Here is a 22,160-nt window from a genome sequence, read left to right on the forward strand (position 1 = left end):
TAGTGGCCACTTGCATCTTCCTGAAACAAAGAACATTCCCAGTTTTAAATTGTTTCAACTTTGCTACTTCCCAAGTTGCACAAGCACTGCTACTTCAGTTAGAAATTATGGCCTGAATTTAGTATTGAGTAAACTGGACAGGAATTTGTAGCATTCACAAGTGTGCAGTTAAATGCTTTACACCAGAAGCTAAAACAAGAGCTAATCCTGCTTCTTCATATGGTGTGTGGTTTCAGTCCTTGCCAATAGGCCCAGTGCTGAATGAAACCTGGTCATGATGATGCTGCTGCTCAGTCAATCAAGGTTCCTCAAACCATTCAGCTCTGGAGTAGAAATTAACCGGCTCTCCTTTATTCACTTGCCTCAATTAACCACAAATTAATTTAAAAATGGATTAATTCCTTTGACAAAAAAAAACTTTTCTCCCAGAGCCAAATGAACTTGCGTTTGAAAGTAACCAAGATTTTTAAGTTAACAAAGAGCAAGTCAATTAACTACTAAACACAAGAAGAATTAGTAAGGTAACACATAGTAAAAATCAGAAGTCCAAAAAGATAAACATAAACCAAAAAGCCATATGGATCAGACTTGAGATAGTTTGTGAAGAACAGATAGTTGAACATTGCAACAGAAGATAACAGAGGTACTGATGTTGACAAGTAAACAGCCTGTTTCACAATCCTTAAATTTTGCAGTTTGGTTGAGAAGCTGTGGTTCTGATTGTTTTCAACTGTGACAGAAGTCCAACATTCAGGACAAGCGTATGCTCTTTTCTTGACCTGTTTCTCTTTCGACTAGCTGCTAGCTGACCTCTAGCACTCTGCGTGTGTGCGGGGAAAGAGAATCTTTGCCTTGAAGACATTTGTAGCGTATGGATATAGGTGACAGGTACAGAGAAGAACATTCAGCCCTATCAGCACACTCCACTAAGGTGAAACTGGCTTTTTAACCACTGTCTTTGTGCACTCTTCAAAAAGCATAAAAAAAAACAATGTGCGAGCAATTTGGGACATTTCCCAGAGGGGCTTGCTCTTCAGCAAGGTGGGGGGGAAAATTAGCTCCTTGTCATCTTTGCAATCACCAGAAGATCACAATTGTCTGTTTTGACTTGCTTCTTGGCACCAACTCCCCTCCCTCACTTTCTCATTAATCTCATCTCATTTTCCAATCTTTAATTTGCTTTCTCTGCAAAATTTAAATCCAATTTATACTTCCAGAACGTTATTTTCCACAGTCAGCATTCTTCAATTGCATTTGTTTAAAAAGCCTTTGATTAATGATCAAAGTTTCAGCACCAATGCAGGTCAGATCACATTGGGCAACCAACTCAATATGGCTTTGCAGCTGACCACTAAAAAGGATATTAAAATGACAAAGGATAGATTAACTAGAAAAAGAAAATGGCTAATCCAGCGTAATGAAACATTTTGTCAGTTAGTTTGGAGTGGCTCAAGCAATATTCATGTCTGTATCGGTTTAGCTGCCAAAAAAGTCTTGTACAAAGTAATGCTTGCCGAGTAAGGTTGTGCGAAATCCGCTCAAGACAGGAGGTCGGCACGCCAAATAACCATTCTGCTCGGCCAGTCATGTCCTCTTATTCAGAGGCATCATGACTAATACACACTTCAATTCCACTTTTCCACTATAACTCCATATTCCTTACCCAAAAATATTTCAACAGCCTTGAAAATTTAAATTCAACCAACATCCACAGTCCTTGGGGGGGGATTAGTTCCAGATTTCCATTACCTGATTTGAGAAACATACATTTCCTATTTTCACTATTAAAATGTTCGAAAATATTAGTTCTTTTATCCTGGATTGCATATTGCCCCGTTCCCAAGACGCTGGATAGTGGAGGTAATTTCCTTGCATCTAAACCAAATCTCTTTCCTGTTTTATTGACTCAAATTATATTATCTTTTAATCTCTCAAAGCTGAGGGAATACAATATGTTAAAATATAAAACTTCAAAGACCAGCAGCCTGCTGAATAACTGATACGACCATCTTCCTTGAATGTGAGTGTAATTCAATATTTCCCGAGGCATTAGTGAATCATCTTGAATTTGTTTTCAACTGCATGACAAACTTCAATAACAATACTTAAATCCTGCTCATCTTTGCTCCAGCACAGATGATGTGTAATTCATTACCTATTTGAATTCCATTAAATGTTTTCTTTCCCTTAAATTCATACACTGCACAAGTCTCAATGTTCCAAATATTGTTACTTTAAAACCACAGGACATGGCAACAATAAAATACACCTTCTGAACACCTATAGACTTTCACAGTCTGATTTGAAAGGTCAATAAAACATGAACCTTTCACACATCTATAGTGAACCACTTTCTTTGAAGAATCATTTTTACCCCCCAACCTGCAAACTACGCCCACATTCATCCCAACACCAAAAGAATCCTCTGCCCAGGCACAGTCTTAGATAAAGTAACTTAAATATTTCATGTACTGAGCAAAATGATACATTTGCATTAACAGGAATTGTTACTTAGGAAGTTATCTTCCCTAATTTGCAGTTTTATGATTAATTAAAATGGGTTATTAAAACATTAATATATTAAAGTTTTGTAAGAGATCACTCATTTCCTCCTATGCAACTTGACCTCAAACTATCAGCTCCATCCGGTGCTTGCTTCCCAATGCGGAGGCTGAGAAATTACAGGCTCCCAAAAATATGTAGTGATTTTGGACTTTTGTTCGATCAAAGCATGCTTATTTGTAAGGTAAATTGTTTCGATTGCAAAAGATATTACGCAACATTAATTGGTGGAATCAATAATTTACTGATATGCTGTATCACATTTCTTAACACTGAAATTAAGCATGGAGTGAATCAGATAGCCACATGAAGTGACATAGGACATTTTGCAACTGCTTAATACACCTACGATTAATGGAACTAGGGACCTCCTTTAAAAGATCACAAGTATGCACCATGCTTCATTCTTAGACAAGGTTTTCCCCATGTAAATGCCAAGTAGAAACACTGTACTTTTATGCTGCTACTGGTGCAGATTAGTCATTACAATGGCATTACTCTCATGAGATTATTCAGATTTCAGTTATGTTTTAGTACAAAAACAAAGCACTACCATTTCACCAAATGGATTTGTAACAGTGTTCTGAACCAGCAGAATTCAGATGAATGAAGCCAGTCCACCAGAAAAAAAAAATTCAATCAGCAGGTTGAAACAAATACAAAGATAATATTGAATCTTTAAATCATTGGTGGGAACAGGATTTCCTAAAAGTTGGAAAGTTTTTTTCTTTAAAACTAGGGCTGTATAATACAAGAAACAAAGCTGGTGCTGGATATCAGCATGAGGGAGTATTTGCAAGAAGAGAACATTTTTTTATACTTCACATTTGAGATATCTTCTCAACATACAATACAGTGAAATGCCCAATTATAGTTGAGAATCTGTTCAGGGAGTCCTGTTTTACAGCGGGGAACAAAACAAAAATTGATTTCTTCCCTTAAGTAACTAACTGTGTTTAGTTCTATATTAAAGCAAAATTCAAACAGTTCACTTGAGGACTTTTACTCAGTACCCCAAACTTCAAAGGCATATTCTTTCCAATTATTGTTATAGGCTTACATGAACAAGGAGCAAAAGCAGGCCATTCAGCCTCTCAAACCTACTCCACCAGACAAATAAAATGGTCAAATTTTCATTTCTGCCAATCCCGATAACCCTTTGTCCCCTTGTTTAACAAGGATCTACTTACCAATGTCTAACTACTACTCAAGGACTCTGCTTCCATCAGCTATTTAGGAAGGAGTTCCAAAGCTTCACAACCCTCAGAGGGGAAAACTTTGCCTAAATTTGTTTCAAGTGGGCGAGCACTGGTACTTTAACAGTGACTCTCCAATTAAATGTTATCCCATAAGAGGAAACATCCTCTCTACATCTGTCCTGTGAAGACAATGTGTTTCAATCAAAACAGCCTCCTACCTCTGCCAGCAGATAAAAACCTAGCCTGTATAATCATTCAAGACAACTTACTCATTCCAGGGATTAATTTGGAAAAGCTTTACCAGACTATTTTCAAAGCATTCATGTTCATCTTATTTAAGAAAGAAGAATACTGTACAACATAGGCCAGATTTCGTCCCAAAGTGTCTTGTATAACTGAAGCAAAACCTTCATACTTCTCTACTCAAGTCCTCTCATGATAAAAGTTAACATTCTACTAACTTTATTACTTACTTGCTGTAGCAGAATATTAACCTTTTGCAACTCATGCAATAGGACACCTAGATCGCTATGCATCCGCATCACTTCGACAACTTATTTTATTCTTGCAAAAACAGACAAGTTCACAATTTCCCACACTGTACTCCATTTGCTACATCTTTCTCTGATCAATTATGTTGTTGTCATGTCCTCTTTGCAGTTCATGTGCCTACCTAGCTCTGTGTCAGCACGTTTAGCATCCTTTCATTAACGTCATTTGTACAATCTCAACAGTTGTGTTCCTAGCATCAATCCCTGTGGCACACTATTTATTACTTACAAACTTGAAAAGTAACTGATTGCTTTCTGTTAGCCAGAGAATAATCCCCTCAAAACCTTATGTGGCACTCACCAAACACCTTCCAGGAATTTAAGTAAACTTAAATCCTTGAGCTCCCCCTTTACCACAGTACTTGTCACCTCCGCAAAGAATTCCAAACATTACTTCCCTTTTACAAAAATGGTGCTGACTTTGCTTAATTACCTTCAACTTATCCAGGCACCTTGCTATTAACTTGTTAAAAACAATAGATTCTGTCATCTTTCTTATAAAATAAGTTATGCTAACTAGCCTGTAGTTTCCTGCTTTCAGTCTCTATTGCGCTTATGGATAAAGGAGTTACATTCATGCCCTTCCAATCACAAGGGATCATCTTTGAATAATTTTCCAACTTTGAAACTGGAAAACTAAAAGCAAATGACTATGTCACTTGTATCAGAGATAATGGGAACTGCAGATGCTGGAGATTCCAAGATAATAAAATGTGAGGCTGGATGAACACAGCAGGCCAAGCAGCATCTCAGGAGCACAAAAGCTGACGTTTCGGGCCTAGACCCTTCATCAGAGAGGGGGATGGGGGGAGGGAACTGGAATAAATAGGGAGAGAGGGGGAGGCGGACCGAAGATGGAGAGTAAAGAAGATAGGTGGAGAAGGTGTGGGTGGGGAGGTAGGGAGGGGATAGGTCAGTCCAGGGAAGACGGACAGGTCAAGGAGGTGGGATGAGGTTAGTAGGTAGCTGGGGGTGCGGCTTGGGGTGGGAGGAAGGGATGGGTGAGAGGAAGAACCGGTTAGGGAGGCAGAGACAGGTTGGACTGGTTTTGGGATGCAGTGGGTGGGGGGGAAGAGCTGGGCTGGTTGTGTGGTGCAGTGGGGGGAGGGGATGAACTGGGCTGGTTTAGGGATGCAGTGGGGGAAGGGGAGATTTTGAAACTGGTGAAGTCCACATTGATACCATATGGCTGCAGGGTTCCCAGGCGGAATATGAGTTGCTGTTCCTGCAACCTTCGGGTGGCATCATTGTGGCAGTGCAGGAGGCCCATGATGGACATGTCATCAAGAGAATGGGAGGGGGAGTGGAAATGGTTTGCGACTGGGAGGTGCAGTTGTTTGTTGCGAACTGAGCGGAGGTGATTGAGTAACTGATGTCCATTTCAAGCCCACCGACTCCCACAGCTACCTAGAATACACCTCCTCCCACCCACCCTCCTGCAAAAATTCCATCCCCTATTCCCAATTCCTCCGCCTCCGCCGCATCTGCTCCCACGATAAGACATTCCACTCCCGCACATCCCAGATGTCCAAGTTCTTTAAGGACCGCAACTTCCCCCCCACGGTGATTGAGAACGCCCTTGACCGCGTCTCCCGCATTTCCCGCAAGACATCCCTCACACCCCGCCCCCGCCACAACCGCCCCAAGAGGATCCCCCTCGTTCTCACACACCACCCTACCAACCTCCGGATACAACGCATTATCCTCCGACACTTCCGCCATTTACAATCCGACCCCACCACCCAAGACATTTTTCCATCCCCACCCCTGTCTGCTTTCCGGAGAGACCACTCTCTCCGTGACTCCCTTGTTCGCTCCACACTGCCCTCCAACCCCACCACACCCGACACCTTCCCCTGCAACCGCAGGAAATGCTACACTTGTCCCCACACCTCCTCCCTCACCCCCATCCCAGGCCCCAAGATGACATTCCACATTAAGCAGAGGTTCACCTGCACATCTGCCAATGTGGTATACTGCATCCACTGTACCCGGTGCGGCTTTCTCTACATTGGGGAAACCAAGCGGAGGCTTGGGGACCGCTTTGCAGAACACCTCCGCTCAGTTCGCAACAAACAACTGCACCTCCCAGTCGCAAACCATTTCCACTCCCCCTCCCATTCTCTTGATGACATGTCCATCATGGGCCTCCTGCACTGCCACAATGATGCCACCCGAAGGTTGCAGGAACAGCAACTCATATTCCGCCTGGGAACCCTGCAGCCATATGGTATCAATGTGGACTTCACCAGTTTCAAAATCTCCCCTTCCCCCACTGCATCCCTAAACCAGCCCAGTTCATCCCCTCCCCCCACTGCACCACACAACCAGCCCAGCTCTTCCCCCCCACCCACTGCATCCCAAAACCAGTCCAACCTGTCTCTGCCTCCCTAACCGGTTCTTCCTCTCACCCATCCCTTCCTCCCACCCCAAGCCGCACCCCCAGCTACCTACTAACCTCATCCCACCTCCTTGACCTGTCCGTCTTCCCTGGACTGACCTATCCCCTCCCTACCTCCCCACCCACACCTTCTCCACCTATCTTCTTTACTCTCCATCTTCGGTCCGCCTCCCCCTCTCTCCCTATTTATTCCAGTTCCCTCCCCCCATCCCCCTCTCTGATGAAGGGTCTAGGCCCGAAACGTCAGCTTTTGTGCTCCTGAGATGCTGCTTGGCCTGCTGTGTTCATCCAGCCTCACATTTTATTATCTTGACTATGTCACTTGTTATTTCTTTTAAAGACCAAAGAATGAAGTCCATCAGCACCAGGGCACCCATCAGCCTGCAGGTTCTACAATTTACCCAGCATCACTTCTCTGGTGACTATGACACCTGCTATCCACTTACCGATGAAGTCCATACCACTGTGGTGGAAACTTAGTCAATTACAGAAACGTAAATTAGCCTATCATTGAAGGCTGCAGCCTCTCCTCGTCTGCATGGATAAACATGCGATGTTGAGCCATCATCTCACTAATGCATGCTGCATTCCACATTCCAGCTAATTTCACCTGGTTTGCTACAATTTTACCTTAACAGAATAGCAGATACTCATTAGAGTTAAAACCTAAAGTCAAGGAGACTGTAGAGCAAAGAAATAATTGTGCAAAAGCTAGAAAATAAGGCATTCAGTAAAAACGTTAGAGATACATGAAGCTCTCACTCCAGCTTAAAAAACGTGAATGAAGTTGAAGAAGTTCAACATTTGGGCACAATTGGAATATAAACACAAGGTTTAGAAGGAGTAGGCTAGAATCATAGGGTCCCTACAGTGCAGACAGCTATTCAGCCCACTGAATCTGCACTGACCCTTCAAACAGCATGCCACCCAGACCCCAACATCAACAGCACCCCAACTCCATCCTATGCCTGTAACTCTGCATTTGCCATGGCTAATCCACATAGACTACACATCCCTGAAAACTAGGAAACAATTTCCCAAGACCAATCCACATTACCTGCACATCTTTAAATGGTGGGTAAACCCACAAAGACACAGGGAGAATGTGCAAATTCCACACAAAGTCACCCAAGGCGGAATTGAACCTAGGTCCCTGACACTGAGGCAGAAGCATTAACAACTGAGCCACTGTACTCCCCTTTCAGAGGCTAATTAGCACCTCAAGACTGCTCCACCAAGGAGAGACAGCCTTCCCATATCCACCCTGTATGATCAAGAGAGGAGGTGGCGTGTCTCAATCTCGTATTCTTAACTCCAATTCATACAGTCCTAACTTTACCAGTGTTTCCTTGTTAGATAAACCCTCCCGTTATATGCAAGTTTCAGTGAACCCCTTCTGATGCATTTCTATCCTGCCACAAAAGGAGGAGATCAAAATTATACACAGGAATCAAGATGTGATCTCAATGTTCTCTATGACTGTATCCCCTACTCGCAATAAACAACATCCCACTGCCTTTCTAATCACTTGCTGCATACATGCACTAACATTGTGTGATTAACTACTGTACTATTACTACCACCTAGATTAGGAATTCCTATTTTACATAGATAAAGTGCCACATCAAGAATTACTAACGCCTTCTGGAAATCAAAGGACAACACAGCCATAGGTTTCCCACAAAAGAACGCCAATAGTCTGTCAAACCTGATTTCCGTGCACAAATTATGTTGACGCCATCTAACTGTATTGAGATTCTCTAAAGTGGCCACTAGATCCTCCTTTACAAACATTTTCTCCATGACTGCTATTAATTTGCTGGTAGTTTACTGCTTTCTGTCCCCCATCCCAGAACCTTTCTAAATAGACGTGAATCATAGTAATTATTACACAGAAACACAGAAATAGAAGGACGCCCTTCGAACCTGTTCCACCATTCTTCATGACCATGGCCGAATGTCCAACTCCGCAGCCCCATAACCTCTGATCCCATTCACCCAAAGCGGTATATCCAATTGCCTTTTCAACACATTCAATGTTTGGGCATCAACTACTTCCTGTGATAATGAATTCCAAAGGCTCACCACTCTGTTGGTCACCTCCATCCTAAATCATTGACCGCAAACCCTCATACTGTGACACCTAGTTCTAGACACACCCACAATCAAGAACATCCTCCCTGCATCTATCCTATCCAGTTCTGTTAGAATTCTAAATCTCTACGAGATCCCTACCTCCTCTCCCATCTCATCTGTCTGAACTCCAGCGAAAATAATCCCAACCTAGTGAATCTCTTTCATATATCAGACCCGCCATCACCATGCAATCTAACTATAGCAATGTATAAATTGAACAGATTGTTCAGGATTCTATTTACTTTGTTCATTTTCCACCCCGCAGTAAGAGCATTTTGCGTGTCAATAAGTTCAAGATCCCTCAGACATAAATGGGAGTTTCCATTCTTGGGAGAGTCTGAGATGAGGATGAAATTTCTTCTGAGTTGGAGAGTCTTTAGAATTCCTTGCCACAGACAACTGTACTTGTGTGTATTTAAGACTGAGAAAGGGCACAAAAAAGAGGACATGAGGAATGGGAAATCAGCAACAATCCTATTGAATGGTCTTGCAGGCTCAGGAGGCAGACTGGCCTATTCCCATTCATACTTATGGTCTTAACTTCAGCTTTACTCTTAGCTATTTTAAAATTCATATGTTCCATATGGCCAATTACATTCAATTATATTAAAATATAGGAATTGTATTTAGTTCTTTCTAACAAGGCAAACCGTCAATAAACTGTCGCTCACAGTTTAACAAATTTGACTGGTAAGCATTGGGTTTTTCACAAATCAATATTTAATTTTACTTGGAATTTAACAGGTGCTCATGTTGGTTTAATGCTTTCATACTCCAAATTATGTTTCTAGTTGATAAACCCACACTTCAATCACTTCAACAGCAGATTGCCGTATTCCAAATGGGTGGTTGGAAATGCAGCTCTAAGGCTCAGTCACACAAGAACCTACAGAGCCCATGACTACTCATGCAGAACTGCCTGATTTGCCAATGAGTATGATTGTTCATCTCTTGCTAATGGCTCAAAAATTCATAACTGTCAATCAAGTACACGCAACTAAAAACTCCTTGTTGAAAACACACGTCATTCTCAAGGTGCAACTGACATGATATGCGAGATCATCAACACAAGGCAGTTCTCAAATTTAAATATGCACATTTCACAATTTTGTTTTCACAATGACAAGCTGCTCCCTTCTGGTGAAAGTCAATGATGCGAGATATTTATTGTTTATTTCTCTAACGATGCTGTGATCTGCTGACAGTTTTTGAATATTTTCCATTTTTACTTAAGTAATAGTCGCTTTACTATCATTATTTAAGCAAATTACACAAACTGAGAATCATGGTATAGAAAGCAGTTTTCAAATCATTTAAAGCCATTTAAAAAATGGAATTGATAAGCAGAATTACAACATACAATTACAGATGGGAAATAATCCCTAAGGTCAAAACAGAAAAGGAGAAATGTAAGAAATTCAGGAAAAGGTATGCCATTCTAAATAGCTGAGACGAGAAAAGACAAGCAGAAGAGCACATGATGTACAGAATACAAGAAGCCAATTATGAAACACATCATGAACAGTCAAAAAGACTATGAAAATTTTGATTTAGTGTTATGAGGGGAACTGAACTAAGCTTTTTGGTTGTTAAATGGCTAACAGCCAAACAGTGAAACATTAAAGATAATGTTCATATAAAGTTATTGTAAAAGCATGGAAACCAGCAGGATCTAGAAACAATAAACAGGAGTGTTCTTCAAAGATTGCGACTACCCAACCAGCTGCTTATTACTTCCCTCCTTTTACCCTAACTCACTGGGCCAGGCCTCCTCCTAGGATTACTCTGCTCAAGGCCCGATCTTAGTGCTTACTTCAATTTTTCCTCCCATGTTGCCTCTTGTTCTCACCTAGCTTATGCTGTCCCTAAGATCCATCTCATGTTCTCTTGGCCCCCATTCCCATAAAATTGCTCATCACCAAATTTCCATTTTTGATTCCAAAGTTAAGTTGACAATGACAACAATTGTCATTAAAGATAATGTTCATATAAACCTTACAGGTGTTATCCCTCACTTTCTCATCTGCTTTCATCATTTGTTTCTACAAGTCAATTTTGACAGCTCCATACTTGCAAAATACAGTTCTACCTTCAGCTTCTCGATTCTCAAGTTCTTGAAGGTGTTGTCCTCTCCCAAATTCGTGACCATTTTTTCAGAACATTTCCCCCCACCCTAGTTTTCACTTGTCACAATATTGAAACAGCTTTCAAAATCAAAAAGAATATCCTATGTAACTGAAAAAGGCAAACTATCCCCCTTATTGGTCTTCTCAACCTGCCCAGAAACTTTAACACATCCACCTCCAACTCCTCGCCCATCTGATCCTATTTGTATTTGTCTAATTCTAAAAATCACAATCAATGTCTTCACTTCCCAATTCCACATCATTTCCTTTTGTGTCATCATCCAATAGCATGTTAGCTTCCACATGTACGTGGACAATGCCCACTTAATCTTTTGAGTTTATAAATTATTAGACAACTTATTGAACATTGAGTTTTCATTGAAATGTTCATTAGTTAAGCATTGGGAAGACTGAAATCATGACCTTACATCCCCACAAACACTGCTCTCACATAGATGTAATCTCTCCCTACTAAGTGTTTCAGTCTGAATCAGATGGTTCACAATCTATTTGACCTCAACGAGCTTTCAACAACATCTCTACACCATCACTAAGACCATCTACTTCCATTTTCACAACATTGTTCATGGCCACCTATCTCAGCTCTTCTGCTGCTGAAACTCTCTTCCATGTCTTTACTGCCTCAAAACTTTGCTGGTTTGGCCAGCCTCCTACTTTGACATGGCAACACTTTGACATGTTTTATTACAAGAAGGTACTATATAAATACAATTTTGTTGTCACAACAGACTGCAGTCTTGAGAGGCATGACATAGCCTAGAAAATTATTTGGCCCTTTGTCTTTGAAAGGCCTACTCTACTCTGTTGCTCCTCCTTCTGTAGTTTTTTTGTGGGTATTTTTATAATTTCCTTCTGAAAGTCACAATGTGTGTGCTTCCACCAACCAAATGAGATTCCAGATCATATCTTGCCATATAATTAAATGATCTCACACCTTCTCTGGTTCATTTACTACCTTAAATCTGAACCATCTGGTTTCTAACCATTCTGGCATATGAAATAGTTCCTACTAGATCACCGCTCATGAACTTGAACTCTAAATCCATAACCTTCTCAAATCCAAAAATCCACTTTTACCAGTCTTAGATCTGAAGTTCCTCAATCTGACGCCAGAAGGGAGGAGAGATGGCTGCAAATAAACTGCAGTCTGAGGCTCGCAAATACATATTAAAGAAAGTACAGAAAGTAACATCACTAAAGATACGTAATTCGACGATAAGACATGTCAATGAGAGAGATAACACGGTGTAGAGCTGGATGAACACAGCAGGCCAAGCAGCAGAGGAGCAGGAAAGCTGACGTTTCGGGTCCAGACCCTTCAGAAAAAAAATGCTGGAGCTTTTAAACATACATTTTTATTAACAGCGCAGAAAAAGATAATTAGGTACAGGTATTCCAGGAATAGATATTACCCATATCGCCTCCTTCAAAATTAACATTCCATGGCATCTACTTAAAAATGAGGCAGCTTTATAAGCACTTGATACGTAATCGCTGCTTTAAAGTGATATCAGGATTACAGAATTTAATCTTCAAGAAATTACTGGAATGCGCGATTGCTCTACTTCAGATCGTAATAAATAATTCTTCCAACCTTCCCCAGTTATTCCTCACTTCACACTTAGGTGAGGTTTCTCAATTTCTACTTCACTTACTTCTCTGGAACCAAGTTGCCGGTCGAGGCCAGTACTTTGGCTGCGCTTTCCTCAGTCAGTGCTCCCTCGGATTTGCTACTCCTGCAGTAGGCGGCTCGAAGCTGCTGCCGGTGACCTTGGTGCTGGTGGCGGTGGAGCAGCAGCTGCTGAAGGGACAGCGACAGGCGCGACTCCCACACGCCGGCGGCGAAACCGCTGGCCAGGGCGCCGCGGTGGCGTCTGCCCGCCGGTCTCAGACTGGTCTCCAGCAGTTCTCGCAGGACGAGAGCGGGAGTCACCGCCCGGAACATTACGACGGCGGGGCTTTCTTAACTAAAATGTTTCGCTTTTGAAAAAACAGTTGCCCCCCGGCGACTCAAAATAGGCGAAACGGGAGCGTTAACCGCAGTGGGGAGGTGACGGACACCTCCCCCCCTATCCCTCGCTTGGCTGGTGGTGAAAAGGTGGAGGAGGTGGGGATGACCAGCTGGTGATGGGGAGGGTAGGGGGGGGGAATGTAATGTCAGCTGGTGGTCGCGCGCCAGGAAAGGCTGACTGACGACGAGCGGTGGCCGCGTGCTCACAGCCTAACGTCCCTCACCAGCTGCGACACGCACCACACCGCAGACTCGAGCCCAGCTCCTCAACAGACAAGCGGAAGACCCGCCTCCTCCCGTCTTCCCTCCAGGCCCCAAGCCTCCGACCAATTGGCCACGGCGCCGTGTCAATCAGACGTCCCAAGTCGGGCGACAGCAGCAGCTGGGTGAGTCATCCATTTCCTCCCCCCACCCCTCTCATCGCAAATGAAAGCGAAAACTGGCAAAGCCGCTTTATTGGCGTGGAAGTGGCTCTTAGCTTACTGCCACGTGGATCGTTTGGCTCCGGGGTTCGAAGGGCAGAGAGTTAGCCTTGCTGGCAGACCTGCTGAGTGTCTGTAGCAATTTCTATTGAGATGACATTTAGACTCAGCCGCTTGCGACTATGCTGGGATGTTCACGAGCGCTTGTTTTTCAACCATCACCAGTGTCCCCGTTTAACCTCAACCAACAGTGCTGGAAATCATGAAATTGCTCGGGCAGTATCGCTGGTGCAGGGAGGTTAGCCTTAATTTCGCAGCTCCATATCCCTTCAGCAATCCTGTAACGACAAGTAGAATAGCGAAATAAAGCAAATTAGCAACAGGAACAGAAAGTAACAAATGTCATATTATACAGTCTCGGAAGTCGACTGCAGGCAGAGGAAAAACGTCCCTTGGCCCATCGAGTCAGCAACCAGTCAAAATCATTTCACACTTCTAATGGCATTTTCCAACGCTCCACTTTTTAATCAGAAATTATGATGTTTTAGGAATAGTCCATTGGAAGCATGTTATCTGTAAGAATAATATTTTTGTTATGGTAACAAATATTTGAGCAATACACCGATTTTGGATACGTACTTCCACCATGCATGCATGATTAAGCATTTAAACAAAGATATCCTGAGTCACTTCTGGTCTAAAGGGAAATAAAGGGTTTACTCGTCCTTACAGAAAAACAGGCAGGCTATGTTTGTGCCCTCAAATTTTTGGTCTCAGATCATTCTGTTAACGGCAATGGAGTTGGGTAGGAAAGTTGTGCTTGTAATGCAAAGTCTCCTGGTTTGACCAACAGACTCCCTTATAGGCCTGTGAATGCACCATTGGTGTGCATATCAGCAATCAAAAACTTCCTTTTTGCTAAATCAAGCATATTTTGATTGCGTGTGTATACATGTAAACGTCCAATGTACAAATTAGGAACAGCAGTAAACTAAGTGGCCTTCAACTCTGCTCTACCATTTAATATCATGGCAGAGTTAAGAGCACTTTCTTGCCAAACCCTGGTATCCTTGTTAATCAAATATCTATTTACTTCTACCGTTCGAATAGACAATGATCATGCCTTAATAGTCCCACAGATACATAACATTCTGAGAGAAAAATATCCTCATCTGTTTATTAAATAGATGAACCTTTTGAAACTGCCCGGAGGCACTCCCACAGAGGAAGCAGCCTTTCAGCATCCACCCCATCAAGTTCCCACAGGATCTTATTTGTTTCAGTTAGATCATCTATTATTTTTCTAAATTCCATTGGATACAGGATGCAACTTATCCAACTTTACTTCAGAATAATTCCCTCATATCAGTCAAGCGGAATCTTCTATGAGATGTAATGTATTTTCAGAACGTATTCAGTAAGGAGCCTCATAAAAAGTTATTGCACAGGATGAGACCTCACCCAGTATTGGAAGTAATGTAGTAGCATGGATTGAAGATTGGTTAACACAGAGAAGACAGAGAGTCAGAATTAATGTTTCTTTTTCAGCATCAATCCTAGGGTGTCAATTGTTTACTATCTATATTAATAACTTGTTGGGGGTGAGGGTGCAGAGTGTAATAGATACAAATTTGCTGACAACACAGAAATGGATGGGAGGGTATGTTGTGATGAAGACAGAAGAAACCTACGATGGAATATAGATAAGTGGATAAGTGTGCAAAAACTTGGCAGCTTGAGTTTATTATAGGAAAGTGTAAGGTCATTGTGGTAGGAAGAATGAAAAGGCAATTCATTAATTAGTTGGGGGAAAGAGTCCAAGGAAGTTCAGCACAATAGACCTGTATGTTCTTGTGCATGAAACAAAACATTAGCATCCAGGTGCAACAAGTAAGTAAGAAAGCAAATGAAATTTTATCCCTTATTGCTATGAGATGTGGGTTTAAAAATAGGGAAGTCTTATTACAACTGCACAGGATGTCAGTGAGGCAGCGTTTGGAGTACCATTTTGTTCCTTATATTTGAAACAAATACTTGCTATGGAAGCTGTACAAAAAAAATTCACTGCGCTGGTTCCTGGGATGAAGGGATTGGCTCATCAAGAATGGCTAAACAGGTTTGGTCTTTATTTATTAGATCTTGGAAGAATAGGCCGGTTCTTACTGAAACATACAGATTCTGAGAGGTAATAAAGTGTGAAGCTGGATGAACACAGCAGGCCAAGCAGCATCTCAGGAGCACAAAAGCTGACGTTTCGGGCCTAGACCCTTCATCAGAGAGGGGGACGGGGTGAGGGTTCTGGAATAAATGGGGGGTGGGGGGGGAGGCGGACCGAAGATGGAGAGAAAAGAAGATAGGTGGAGAGGAGAGTATAGGTGGGGAGGTAGGGAGGGGATAGGTCAGTCCAGGGAAGACAGGCAGGTCGAGGAGGTGGGATGAGGTTAGTAGGTAGGAAATGGAGGTGCGGCTTGAGGTGGGAGGAAGGGATGGGTGAGAGGAAGAACAGGCTAGGGAGGCAGAGACAGGCTGGGCTGGTTTTGGGATGCAGTGGAGGGGTGGGGATGAGCTGGGCTGGTTGTGTGATGCAGTGGGGGGAGGGGACGAACTGGGCTGTTTTTGGGATGCGGTGGGGGAAGGGGAGATTTTGAAGCTGGTGAAGTCCACGTTGATACCATTGGGCTGCAGGGTTCCCAAGCGGAATATGAGTTGCAGTTCCTGCAACCTTTGGGTGGCATCCTTGTGGCACTGCAGGAGGCCCATGATGGACATGTCATTTAAAGAATGGGAGGTGCAGTTGAAATGGTTCGCGACTGGGAGGTGCAGTTGTTTATTGCGAACCAAGCAGAGGTGTTCTGCAAAGCGGTCCCCAAGCCTCTGCTTGGTTTCCCCAATGTAGGGAAGCCATACCAGGTACAATGGATACAGTATACCACACTGGTAGATGTGCAGGTGAACCTCTGCTTAATATGGAAAGTCATCTTGGGGCCTGGGATGGGAGTGAGGGAGGAGGTGTGGGGGCAAGTGTAGCATTTCCTGCGGTTGCAGGGAAAGGTGCCGGGTGTGGTGGGGTTGGAGGGCAGTGTGGAACGAACAAGGGAGTCACGGAGAGAGTGGTCTCTCCGGAAAGCAGACAAGGGTGGGGATGGAAAAATGTCTTGGGTGGTGGGGTCGGATTGTAGATGGCGGAAGTGTGGGAGGATGATGCATTGTATCCGGAGGTTTGGGGGGTGGTGTGTGAGAACGAGGGGGATCCTCTTTGGGCGGTTGTGGCGGGGGCGAGGTGTGAGGGATGTGTTGCGGGAGACGCGGTCAAGGGCATTCTCGACCACTGTGGGGGGGAAGTTGCGGTCCTTGAAGAACTTGGACATCTGGGATGTGCGGAAGTGGAATGCCTCATCCTGGGAGCAGATGCGGCGGAAGAATTGGGAATAGGGGATGCAATTTGATTCTGAGAGATGTTGACAGAGTACATACTCAGATGATGTTTCAATAGGAGAATCTCAAATTAAGAGACATAATTACAGAATAAGGGGCCCTCATTTAAAACTAAGTTATGAGTGATTTCTTTTCTCCCAGAGAGTAGTAATTGTCTGGAATTCTCTACCTCAGAGAGATGTGGAGGCTAAATCACTGAAGAATTTAAAATAGAAGTAGATCGTTTGTTTTTGAATTATGAGGTAATTGCAGCACTGACATAAGACCTGGGGGCATTCAACCATGAACTTGTTGAATGGCAAGATCTGTGTTAGGGTCCAAATGGCCTACTCCTGCTCCCATTTCTTACATTCTTATGTATTTTTAATGTCCTGTTTCCTAAATAGGGAGACCAGAACCACTCACAGTACAATAGAGATGTCGTCTCCTAATGGCCTTTACAATTTATAGCAAAATATCCCTATTTTTATGTTTCATTCCCCTTGCAATAAACGACCACATTTCATTTGCCTTTCTAAACACTTGCTGTATGTGCATCGTAACATTTTGTGATTCACCATTGGCTCTTTGAACTTGAATTATAATTTTATGGACAAAAGCAAATAAAGGGAGCATAAAGGTGGAGTGCAATTCTTGTTGCAATGTCAAGAATGACACACAATTGACTAAGGCCAGCCAAAGATGAGTCGTGAAAGGTCATTGACCTCCCAAAGGCATTGAAAATGAAGCAAAAGTTGGGAAAGGAGTAAAAGGTGATGAGGACACTAAATATAAAATGCTGTGAATTAATATTGGAAGTTGTTAAGACTTTTCTTTTACTGCACAAGCACCACTGAAGAAAATTACTGCAGGAAAATTAATCTTCAGTATAGTCCTGCACTCGGCAAAGTATTCTTCTCCACTTTGCATATAGGTCATCATTGAATCTGAGAACCAGAACACCATGGGCTTCTTACCACCCAATAAGAAGCAAAATGACTTTTAATCCACGAAATAAAATTACATTTTATTTTTAAAGTGGTTGACTTTTGAAAATCGGTCAGTAAAAGAAAAGTGCACTAGCATTTTAAGAAGATAAATACCCCATTGTGACTATTTCATTTTACACGTTCAACACAAATTCACTACTTTCCTGCCAACATTGAGCTCTGTGAGTTTACATCACCTACATTTGGCTAACCACGTAGCAGAGAGGCAGGATCTTTTATACAATGGCACGGTGTTTAAATTCGGCCCTATTCATTTACTACATGTTAATTTAACCCGTTGATTTGATTGCCATTAAATGGCCAAAGGGACTTGTAGGATTATATTTTTATCTTTTGTTCAACATTGGCAAATACATATAATATACTAATTTTAGAATATAACATTGGAAAGTTTACACAAGCACCACAAAGTTTCTATTTGTTTCCAGTACATTTTAACCTGTCCCAAAACTTGTGACTGTGGTACCTATATTCCTCATGCAGATGGCCTCAAGGCCCTCCGCTTCTTCCTGTCCCGCAGGCCCGACCAGTCCCCCTCCACTGACACCCTCATCCGTAGCCGAACTCGTCCTCACCCTCAACAACTTCTCTTTTGATTCCTCCCACTTCCTACAGACAAAGGGGGTGGCCATGGGCACCTGCATGGGCCCCAGCTATGCCTGCCTCTTTGTAGGTGACGTGGAACAGTCCCTCTTCCGCACCTACACAGGCCCCAAACCCCACCTCTTCCTCCATTACATTGATGACTGTATCGGCGCCGCCTCTTGCTCCCCAGAGGAGCTCGAACAGTTCATCCACTTCACCAACACCTTCCACCCCAACCTCAAGTTCACCTGGGCCATCTCCAACACATCCCTTACCTTCCTGGACCTCTCAGTCTCCATCTCAGGCAACCAGCTAGTAGCTGATGTCCATTTCAAGCCCACCGACTCCCACAGCTACCTAGAATACACCTCCTCCCACCCACCCTCCTGCAAAAATTCCATCCCCTATTCCCAATTCCTCCGCCTCCGCCGGATCTGCTCCCACGATGAGGCATTCCACTCCCGCACATCCCAGATGTCCAAGTTCTTCAAGGACCGCAACTTTCCCCCCGCAGTGGTCGAGAACGCCCTTGACCGCGTCTCCCGTATTTCCTGCAACACATCCACCCCACCCCTGCCACAACCGCCCAAAGAGGATCCCCCTCATTCTCACACACCACCCCACCAACCTCCGGATACAACGCATCATCCTCCGACACTTCCGCCATCTACAATCCGACCCCACCACCCAAGACATTTTTCCATCCCCACCCTTGTCTGCCTTCCAGAGAGACCACTCTCTCCGTGACTCCCTTGTTCGCTCCACATTGCCCTCCAACCCCACCACACCTGGCACCTTTCCCTGCAACCGCAGGAAATGCTACACTTGCCCCCACACCTCCTCCCTCACCCCCATCCCAGGCCCCAAGATGACTTTCCATATTAAGCAGAGGTTCACCTGCACATCTGCCAATGTGGTATACTGTATCCATTGTACCCAGTGTGGCTTCCTCTACATTGGGGAAACCAAGCGGAGATTTGGGGACCGCTTTGCAGAACACCTCTGCTTGGTTCGCAATAAACAACTGCACCTCCCAGTTGTGAACCATTTTAACTCCCCCTCCCATTCTTCAGATGACATGTCCATCATGGGCCTCCAGCAGTGCCACAAGGATGCCACCTGAAGGTTGCAAGAATAGCAACTCATATTCCACTTAGGAACCCTGCAGCCCAATGGTATCAATGTGGACTTCACCAGCTTCAAAATCTCCCCTTCCCCCACCACATCCCAAAACCAGCCCAGTTCGTCCCCTCCCCCCACTGCATCACACAACCAGCCCAGCTCATCCCCACCCCTCCACTGCATCCCAAAACCAGCCCAGCCTGTCTCTGCCTCCCTAACCTGTTCTTCCTCTCACCCATCCCTTCCTCCCACCTCAAGCCGCACCTCCATTTCCTACCTACTAACCTCATCCCACCTACTTGACCTGTCCATCTTCCCTGGACTGACCTATCCCCTCTCTACCTCCCCACCTATACTCTCCTCTCCACCTATCTTCTTTTCTCTCCATCTTCGGTCCACCTCCCCCTCTCTCCCTATTTATTCCAGAACCCTCTCCCCATCCCCCTCTCTGATGAAGGGTCTAGGCCCGAAACGTCAGCTTTTGTGCTCCTGAGATGCTGCATGGCCAGCTGTGTTCATCCAGCTCCATACTTTGTTGTCCACAACTTGTGAAGCTGTTTTGTATGTTCCATTGCATTAAGTACCACATATTTGTTATTAATTACAGGATAAAATCAATTCCATGGGGAGTTGGTAGCCTTGGTAAGGCTAGCTCTTATTACTCATCCAAAGTTGCCTTTGAAAAGGCACTGTTGAGACAGCTTATTAAACAACTGCCAACATGTACTGAAGGTAAACCTAGGGTGGGAGTTCCAGGTTTTTTTCAATGGACTTTTATGTCAAGATGTTGTTTGACTTAGAGAGTAACATTAAGATTTGTGGAGCTCCCATGTGGCTGCTGCCCTTCTTTTAAGTGGTAGAGATTGTTTGTCTGCGAGGTGCTGTTGAAAAATCCTTGGAGAATGCAGCAGGTATCTTTTTTAAATGGTGAACACTGCAGCTATGGTGTTCAAGAGGTGAATGAAGTGAATACTTAAGGTGATGAATGTAGTGATTGTATCAAGGTCAGCTTGGTGGACCTCAGAACAGGAATTTGCTGAGAGGGGCTGTTAATTTGGTCCAATCAGGGAACCCTGGCTGAAAGACAAGAACAGCGGTGTCAGACAACGAAACCAAAGAACAAAGAAACTTACAGCACAGGAATAGGCCCTTCGGCCCTCCAAGCCTGCGCCGATCAAGATCATCTGTCTGACCTGTCATCTATTTTCTAACGGTCTGTGACAATTCGCTCCCTGCCCATCTATGTACCTGTCCAAATATATCTTAAAAGACACTAACGTGTCTGCGTCTACCACCTCCGCTGGCAACGCGTTCCAGGTACCCACCACCCTCTGTGTAAAGAACTTGCCACGCATATCTCCCTTAAACTTTCCTCCTCTCACTTTGAACTCATGACCCCTAGTAATCGAGTCCCCCACTCTGGGAAAAAGCTTTTTGCTATCCACCCTGTCTATACCCCTCATGATTTTGTAGACCTCAATCAGGTCCCCCCTCAATCTCCGTCTTTCTACAGAAAATAATCCTAATCTAATCAACCTCTCTTCATAGCTAGCACCCTCCATAGCAGGCAACATCCTGGTGAACCTCCTCTGCACCCTCTCCAAAGCATCCACATCCTTTTGGTAATGTGGCGACCAGAACTGCACACAGTACTCCAAATGTGGCCGAACCAAAGTCCTATACAACTGCAATATGACCTGCCAACTCTTGTACTCAATACCCCGCCTAATGAAGGAAAGCATGCCATATGCCTTTTTGACCACCCTATTGACCTGCATTGTCACCTTCAGAGAACAATGGACCTGAACACCCAGATCTCTCTGTTCATCAATTTTCCCTGGGACTTTTCCATTTACTGTATAGTTCGCCCTTGAATTTGATCTTTCAAAATGCATCACCTCGCATTTGCCCGGATTGAACTCCATCTGCCAATTATCTGCCCAACTGTCCAGTCTATCTATATTCTGCTATAATCTCTGACAGTCCCCTTCACTATCAACTACTCCACCAATCTTAGTGTCATCAGCAAACTTGCTGATCAGACCACCTACACCTTCCTCCAGATCATTTACATATATCATAAACAACAGTGGTCCCAGCACTGATCCCTGTGGAACATCACTGGTCACAAGTCTCCAATTTGAGAAACTCCCTTCTACTACTACCCTCTGTCTCCTGTTGCCTAGCCAGTTTTTTAGCCATCTAGCTAGCACACCCTGGACCCCATGTGACTTCACTTTCTCCATCAGCCTGCATTGAGGAACCTTATCAAATGCCTTACTGAAGTCCATGTATATGACATCTACCGCCCTTCCCTCATCAATCAAGTTTGTCATGTCCTCAAAGAATTCTATTAAGTTGGTAAGTCAAGACCTTCCCTGCACAAAACCATGTTGCCTATCACTGATAAGCGCGTTTTCTTCCAAATGGGAATAGATCCTATCCCTCAGTTTCTTCTCCAGTAGCTTCCCTGCCACTGATGTCAGGCTCACCGGTCGATAATTACCTGGCTTATCCTAGCTGCCCTTCTTAAACAAGGGGACAACATTAGCAAGTCTCCAGTCCTCTGGGACCTCACCCGTGTCTAAGGACGCTGCAAA

General features: G+C 43.8%; 1 protein-coding gene across 3 annotated transcripts in view; it reads right to left on the reverse strand.

The window, feature by feature from the left end:
* The window catches only part of glsb (glutaminase b), a 118,758-nt gene extending 105,466 nt beyond the window's left edge, over positions 1-13,292 (reverse strand). The window contains exon 1 of one of the 3 annotated variants that reach the window (XM_048534279.2): positions 12,652-13,290. In XM_048534279.2, the coding sequence (XP_048390236.2) occupies positions 12,652-12,941 (290 nt within the window). In that variant the 5' untranslated portion in view covers positions 12,942-13,290. Of the gene's footprint in view, positions 1-12,651 lie in introns of all 3 variants that reach the window. The other 2 variants (XM_048534280.2, XM_048534281.2) reach the window with 2 other exon arrangements.
* Between the last annotated feature and the right edge of the window lie 8,868 nt (positions 13,293-22,160).

Source organism: Stegostoma tigrinum, chromosome 7 (genome assembly GCF_030684315.1).
Source record: "Stegostoma tigrinum isolate sSteTig4 chromosome 7, sSteTig4.hap1, whole genome shotgun sequence".
NCBI lineage: Eukaryota > Metazoa > Chordata > Chondrichthyes > Orectolobiformes > Stegostomatidae > Stegostoma > Stegostoma tigrinum.